The following is an 8344-nucleotide window of genomic DNA, read 5'->3' as shown; positions in this document are numbered from 1 at the left end:
CCCCAACTTCTACTAAAATACAAATCGACCCCCACTTTACACTCTTATTATAATACAAAACTTAACCCCCAACTTTTATTAAAATACAAATCGAACCCCCACTTTACTAACTTTTTTTTTTTTACTAATATTCAATTTTCACAAACTTAACCCCTTAACTTTTACTAAAATACAAATCAAACTCCCACTTTATACGTATATTTTTTCACATTTTACAAACTTAACCCCCTAATTTTTATTAAAATACAAATCGAACCCCCACTTTACTAGCTTTTTTTTTTTTTTAATAAAACCCGAACGCTAAAAGAAGCAACTTTCACAAAAGGAACAACCCTTCAATGTTAGATGTCGAAAACAATTTTTTTTTACAAAATAGATCAAGACTTTTTTTTAACTCGCATTCAAAACGGAGCCCCCGACGCGAAGCGAGGGCTCCACAACTAGTTAAATCTAACTCATGGTTCAAGACTTTATTAACAAAAATAAATGCAATTTTCTTTACAAACTAACAAAACTGAGATTTAACTTCATTATTGTTTATGTTTTACATGATAATATTACAGGTGTGTACAGGTTATCTGCATTTAAAAAAATTTGTTCATGCAGTTTTTTCACTAAACAAATACTAGTATTATGAGCATTCGAGCACAAACACATCTTTAAAGAGTGCAAGTTTGCAACACATAAAGTAAACTTAACTTCAGTATGTTGACACTCAATAAGCAAAGCGTGAATCCTGTAAACCTAGAGACGAATTCTGTTATGATACAGGATCCGAACAAGTTTGTTCGGATACTATATCGTAACATATCATATTACATACGATACAATGTAGGATTGTAGGCACAAAACATATTCTTTTCAATACAACAGAGCTTGCAAATAAGCATCAAACAAAAACTATACGATAACAATAACCGACCCCTTGCCGGGCTTTCATCAACAGTGAAAATACAGAAATGAAGTTAAGAATTTTAAAGGAGAAAAAAAAATAACATTAAAAGAAATCAAATTCAAGATAATTATCCCCACCCTTCTTCTCAGGTGCAACCGCAATATCCGGAGTTTTTTTCTCGCCAGGGTTCATCGCTGGTACCGGAATCCGCTCAATCTCAACGGGCCTCGGGACCTCAGGTGGGCTTGCGCACCGGATCAAAGCCCAATTAACACCTTCAAAAAAAGGATGTTGTTTGATCTCAGTTGCACCCCTTTTGTATGCCAATCTGTGTTGTGGCTCTTTCACAAGCAAACCTCTGATCAAATCACGAGCCGAAAAGCTAACCACCGGTGTATCCGGAAACCGCAAAGGCTGGCCCACCACATTCATCAACGTGGCCCGGTTCCCAGACCCTTTAAAAGGTGTTTTCCCAAACAATAACTCGTACAAAAATATCCCAAGTGTCCACCAATCAACCGCACTACCATGCCCTTCGTTTTTAATGATTTCGGGAGCTAAATACTCGTGGGTCCCGACAAAGGACATCGAACGGGCCCCGGTTGGTTCAGCCATGAGCTCTGGTAACGGTGTGACTTGGTGTCTGATCTCCGGTTTAGGCTTTGACTTTGACTTTGACTCTCTTTTGGATTTACTCATAAAGAGTCGGGGCGAGAAACAGGATGTGGGGACCACGCATGACGGTTGGATGCAAGATGTTGGCTCGATGCACGCGGGCTGAACGCAATATGCTGAATTCTTTCGAAGAGGTTCACTGTCTAACGATGCTGATTTAACGAGCGTTGGACTAACGGAACAACGAAGAGAAAGGTCAAAGTCAGAGAGCATTATGTGACCATCCTCCCTCACAAGAACGTTTTCGGGCTTTAGGTCACGATATATAATCCCGAGCATATGAAGGTATTCCATAGCAAGAAGTATTTCTGCAACATAGAACCTACAAAACGAAAAAATCTTACATGAAAATTATCCAAAAAATCTATAGTCAAAACGAACCCAAAAGCAAAAACACAACTTCAACATACTGTATTTACTTATGAATGGTTCAAAATTAAGCCGGACAAACGGGTCGAGTTGGGTCAAGGATCATTTGAGTTTGGTCAAAACGGGTCAGCCTTTAAATTGGTCGAACAGATCGGATCGAGACCCGGGCCAGATTAAGTCATATTGGGTCGAGACCCATTTTGACCTAACACTCCAATGTCTAAATCGTCTTATTCAAGAGGTCAGATTATTATCAAGATAAAAACTTTTTGCAATTTTATTTAGAGAAGACTAAATTTCATCCAAAAAAATGTACACAAGTTCTTTGGGCAAACAAAAAGTACATGTTTTGACCCATTACCCAGGCCATCTGATCGCCCATTTTGCCACACTAACTAGCATAAAAATCATACATTAAACCTAAACCGCTTTTATCAAGAACAATCGAAAATGACTACTTCATTAAGATGATAAATTTCAAATCGTTGATCAATATATAAGAAGTATGGATTAAAGTTCATACTTGACAGCTTGTTCACAAAAACGCTTCCCGGGTTGTCTCTGTCGAAGAGTATGCAAATCGCCACCTGGACAAAACTCCATAACCAAACACGAAAACTTATCCGTTTCAAAATGAGTATACAAAGTCGGAAGAAACGGGTGATCCAAAGATTGTAATATTTCCCGTTCCGTTTGAGCCCGTAACAACTTTTTACGACTCTCTAACGACACTTTGTCCATAACTTTCATTGCAAAATAAGATTTAGTACCACTAAGTTCAGAAAGATAAACACTTCCAATATCACCACAACCTAACCGTTTCAATAATCTGAAATGGCTTAATCCTAAATTCCCATCTTTTGATCTAACGGCTTGAATTGCTTCCCATCTTGAATCGTTCGATTTATGTGGTTTACTGACGCTGCTACTTAAACTGCTACAACTACTTTCATCGCTTACATCAGTACCCGTGCTTCCCCTACACATACTACTTTTTCCACTTTCAACAAGATCGGTTTTTTCAGTTATCTTTGCACTCCCACTTGCATTTGTGATGCTGCTAATTTCTTCATTAACGTTAACAGATGATGAACCCGATAATTTCTTTTCTTGATCAAATTTATCAGCAGAAGATTTTGGATCTTGTTTCTGTTGAAACTTTTTAGACTCCAACTCGGTTTTTTCGGTGGATTTTGTCGGCGTCGCGGGCTCTAAGTTGCTAGTTTTGGGATCATGATATGTGCTTCCATCCATTGGTTGACTAGCGTTGACTTTGATACTACTAGATTTAGAATCCATTTGTGAAATTGTAGTTTTCTTTTAAATCAATCAGAGCAACCTCAACATCTCCAAAACTGAAAAGGCTGTATAGAAAAAATGAAATTATTGTTATTGATGATATTGACACATAACAAGCTCTAAAACTGGATCTTTAAAGCGAAATGATACAAAAAATAGAACAAATCAAGAAAGTTTAGTTACATGTCCAAAGTACCAAATAGATATCAAAACAAGGAACTGTAGATTAAACAACATATCCCAATTATTTGATAACGAATCATTATCAAGAAACAAATCAAGAAAGTTACAAAATTTGGAATAGATCAAGAAACTATAAATGGAAATCAAAGTTAGGCTAGAACATTTAGGCATACCATATCATAGCAATAATTCTAAAATCAATCAATATCAATAAACAAATCAAGAAAATTTATAAACCTCGAACAAAGCAAGAAAGCACATTTAAAATTTACAAAGCTTATTAAACTACTGGCGGAAATCAAATTAATCTGATTAGAATTTAGGTGACATACCATGAAAAATAGTTTTCATACCAAGAAACAAATCAAGAAAGTTAAAAATCTGGAAAAAATTAAGCCCCTTTTATAGAAATAACTAGCTACCCAAATAAACATCTGGGGATCAAGATTTAAGTAACACTACCAACTCAAATCAGACATACTATCTCATATGAAAATGAAAAATCCAAACTTTTAATTGATTTAGAAAATTATGGTGTAGAAATCGAAGTCTATCAAAAGATAAGAGAGACCCAAGAAATAAAATTAAATTAAAAAAATAAAAAAGTTAAAGTAAAAGAGTACATGAAAAGCAGACAGATCTTGAAAAAATGAAAATGACCCACCTTCTCTTCCATTCAAACCTTTACTAAAAATCAATCCCACAAAAACCCTAATTTAAAAACAAATTGAGAACACAGAAAACCCAAAACCCACTTGCATTGACAATCAAATGACCATATTATCAGTTATAATCACAATTACAATTATTACAAATAATATAACCCAAAAGAAGCAAACCTGAGAAGGAAGTTAAAAAAGATCAAAACTTTAGGGGATTTTATTTAGCCCTAAATCAAGAACAGATGTTGGGAGTGAGCTCTGAGTTCTAAAATTGGGAAGAGAAAAGGGGAAGTTGAGTTGAGTTGGGTGATTGTGTAATGGAAGAGAGAGAGAGAGAGAGATAACAATATGAATTTGAGGAATCGAGGGTAAAGTTAAAGGTTTGCCACGTTCTTGATATTATTATATTTGTATTTGTACAGTATTACGAAATATAATAATCACACTACATTTATATATATATATATATATATATAGGGGATGATTCTCACACACTATTTTTTTATCCTCACACACCAATTTACTTGAACTCCTCCCTAATAATAGGGTAAAAGGGTGTGTGAGGATTAAAAAACAGTGTGTGAGAATCATCCCTCATATATATATATATATATATATATATATATATATATATATATATATATATATATATATATATATATATATAAATGGTGGTAAATGGTGTATTGGTTGACACCATCCGTGAATAGTAACTTTTTTTCAAAACATGATTCCCCAAACCACTAACTCAATACCATCCGGATCCCCTGACCCGCTCCACCAACCCGACCCGCATATCCGCTACTGTAGCTACATTACCTTTTTTATTTATTTATTTTTTTTTCGAAACCAATCCGCAACGATAGCGTGGGCCAAAAAACTAGTTAAAAAAAGCACGTAGTTTGATGATGTGAAAATAATAAACTTTAATTTTATATAATCTTTTCACTAGTTAAACTGTTCAAGTATGATAAAGTACCTAAACACTACGTATAACGCCACTTGCAATCGTTCAGCTCTAATGATACCGCGACCCGCAAGTGCATGCTATACATACGCAGACAAGCTTTAGTAGGCGCATGCGCATGGAATCTTTGCGGTATGCGGTAGTGTCATACCCCGTCCTAATCCATCTGGACGAAGTCACCAACATCTGGTTTCATTGCGATGATCGACTCCAAATAATGTCTCTAAAATGAGCAAATGCACAGCGGAAGGTTCCTTTCATACCTGAGAATAAACATGCTTTAAAGTGTCAACCAAAAGGTTGGTGAGTTCATAGGTATATCATAAAACAATAAAATTCATCATTTTGATAGATCACAAGATTTAAATCCTGCATGGTACAAATGGGCCCGAATCCTATACCCACCTGTAATGTACATGCGATATCTTTTAAATACAGTACACCTTTCTCGTGTACGAAATCATCTTTCATAAATCTTAGTAACCGTACACATATCTTGTGCACAAAAATAACATACACATAACCTGTGTATAAAATCATTCTCTCGATACATAACATTCACTTTTCATTGCTTTCATAGCTTGGCTTGGTAACCGACCTTAACATATAATGCGCATAATAATATCCCCAAAACAGAACATCTCGTATGTATAATAATCATATAAACTTCGAAGTACTAAACACCACGCCCACTAGGCCTTCCGTCTAGTGAACATTCTGGGTGGGGGTGTTAAACCCGGTAGCTACCTTTAGGATTCGCGTCAATTAGGCGTGCACTAATTCTCAAAATTAGTGATGTTCCCTAATTCTTAGGTTACCAAGCAATAATAATCAGGGGGAAAATATTCATATCAATTGTGGCAATTATCACGTCCACATAATTCAATGGTGGTAATTATCACGTCCACATAATTCATTCGAGGAATGTTTTGCTTGTGTCTATCTCGTCAAACATTTATAAAAGTATTTCATGTATTCGCAGTTCAAAATGTATTTCAAAAGCATTTAATAAAGCAGTTATAAAAGTAGCGTATGTATTCTCAGTCCCAAAAATGTAAAGAGTAAAAGGGAATCAAATGAACTTACCATACTGTATTTTGTAGTAAGAATACATATGACTAAATTGAACAATGCAGGGTTGCCTCGGATTCACGAACCAGGTATATATATTAACACATATAATCGACATCGAACAAATTTATATATTATATCTTAAATTATATATCTTATATATTTAATTTGTATATATATTTACATTAATTAATATTTATATATTATATATATATATATATATATATATATATATATATATATATATATATATATATATATATATATATATATGTTTAGTTTCATATTAAAAATAAATAAGTTGTTATATGTAAATATTTATATAAGTGATGTTAATATATAAATATATGTAATATTATAGTATTTGTAATAAGTATATTCTTATATAGATAATATTTATTTGTTATAATAATATTATTAATATGAAAGTAATAATAATAATAATAATGATGAAAATAATAATATTAATAGTTCTAATAATGAAAATAATAATAATGATAATATTATGTAATAACCCGACTTTTTACGTTAACTTTTCGTTAAAAACTTAACAACTGTTAATTAAAATTTACAATTTTGTATGTAATTTTTTTTTTAATATACTATTATTAATATTGGTTATATGTTTTTTTTAAAAACACTACGGTTAGTGAAAACGAGAAAAATATATTTTAAGACAACAAAACGTATGATTATTAATTTTAATAATTATGTTATATAACAATTGAGTTTTAAAAATCATTTTAATTAAGTAGGATGTCAACACTTATATTTTTATTGGTATTCAACAAGTATTTATACGCATATTATACAAACATTTCTACATGTATGTGCATAGTTATATACACTAATAATTCAAACTAATAATTCTGTTTATTATTATTATTATTATTATTATTATTATTATTATTATTATTATTATTATTATTATTATTATTATTATTATTATATATTAGATAATAGATACAAAATTCGCGACTCACTTGCCAACTACTCCCATAAATTACGTAACACATGATTTATAAACATTATAATTACTTTATTATATAATTTAAATATAAAAACGATATTTAAATATATTCTTAATAATTGATTTGAATTAAATATAAAAGATTTCGAACAATATATATATATAGATGTATTTTCTTTATAAATATAAAATTTATCGATTATTGAATCATATTTAGATAGGATACATTGGATTTTAACTAACGGATAAAAACTTAATTATCACCCTTGACAATATATTATATCTATATTTTCTTACTATTAAACCCGTGACTACACACTAATACCCGTGTTTATCTAACTTAAAACCGTGACTCTATCTTATCTATATTATTTCTGATTCAATCATTCATTTCATCTAACACACACACGTACACAATTTTCTCAAAGAACACCCATCCACTATTCATCATCATCACCGATCTTCTTTTCTCAAGAACACCTTCAAGAAATCACTTGATCATAAAATCGTTTACATATTCGGATTCCTCTCGAAGAGCTCTACACATCTATACCAACAATTTCTTGATTAGAGTAAGTTTTAAAAACTCTAATTTTTGGGTTTTCATATTTTTGTTACATTCTAGGGTAGATATAGTGTCTAGTGCTCAAGTCCTTGTATGTATGCATGATATTATTCGTTAATTTGATCGATTGATGACTTTTTGATTAATCACGAATTTGTTTTGTGTGAGGTCAGAAACTTGAACTTGTTAAATGTATAATATTATGAGATAATCAGAATCCTCTTGAAAAACTAATAAGTTTGGGCTTTGGAATTTCGAATTTTCGTTACCGTATGCTCATGTTATGCTTAATTGAAGTTTTAACTCGTTTTATGAATGATCACGAATTTGAATGGTATGCTACTGATATGAACATGATATTTTCAATTTATGGTATGTGCATAAATGTATTCCTCTTGGAAAATTATAAAATTTTCATTAAGATATCATGTGATTTCGATTTCTAGATCAAAAGTTATGATTAATTGATTTCGGGTTGAAAAATTCGTATTTGAAACTGAGATTCTGGAAAAGTTGAGTTTATAATCTGATCATGGCATGATGATATTTGAAATGAGCTTGAAAAATTATTAACTTTTCGTTTAGATATCATATGTTTTTGATTTATAGAAGTTAAGTTATGAACGATTTAAGTTATGTTTTTATAAGTTGTTTATGAACGTTTTTGACATGGTTAATGACTTGTAGC

The 8344-nt window shown here is 31.8% G+C and overlaps 1 protein-coding gene across 2 annotated transcripts; it reads right to left on the bottom strand.

The window, feature by feature from the left end:
* Nucleotides 1-745: 745 nt before the first annotated feature.
* LOC139848403 (serine/threonine-protein kinase D6PKL2-like) lies at nucleotides 746-4434 on the bottom strand. 2 transcript variants are annotated; one of them, XM_071838137.1, is made up of 3 exons: nucleotides 4261-4434; nucleotides 2463-3294; nucleotides 746-1892 (listed from the first exon to the last, which is right to left on the bottom strand). In XM_071838137.1, the coding sequence occupies exons 2-3, from the start codon at nucleotides 3236-3238 to the stop codon at nucleotides 998-1000; spliced, it is 1671 nt and encodes a 556-aa protein (XP_071694238.1). In that variant the 5' UTR covers nucleotides 3239-3294; nucleotides 4261-4434; the 3' UTR covers nucleotides 746-997. The 2 variants fall into 2 exon arrangements, with proteins under 2 accessions (XP_071694238.1, XP_071694239.1); XM_071838138.1 differs by lacking the exon at nucleotides 4261-4434 and adding an exon at nucleotides 3754-3774 and having other exon boundaries at nucleotides 2463-3303.
* Between the last annotated feature and the right edge of the window lie 3910 nt (nucleotides 4435-8344).

The sequence above is a fragment of the Rutidosis leptorrhynchoides genome, chromosome 5 (genome assembly GCF_046630445.1).
Source record: "Rutidosis leptorrhynchoides isolate AG116_Rl617_1_P2 chromosome 5, CSIRO_AGI_Rlap_v1, whole genome shotgun sequence".
Taxonomy (NCBI): domain Eukaryota; kingdom Viridiplantae; phylum Streptophyta; class Magnoliopsida; order Asterales; family Asteraceae; genus Rutidosis; species Rutidosis leptorrhynchoides.
Note: the sequence above shows the minus strand (reverse complement) of the source record. Positions and strands in the feature narration are given on the sequence as shown.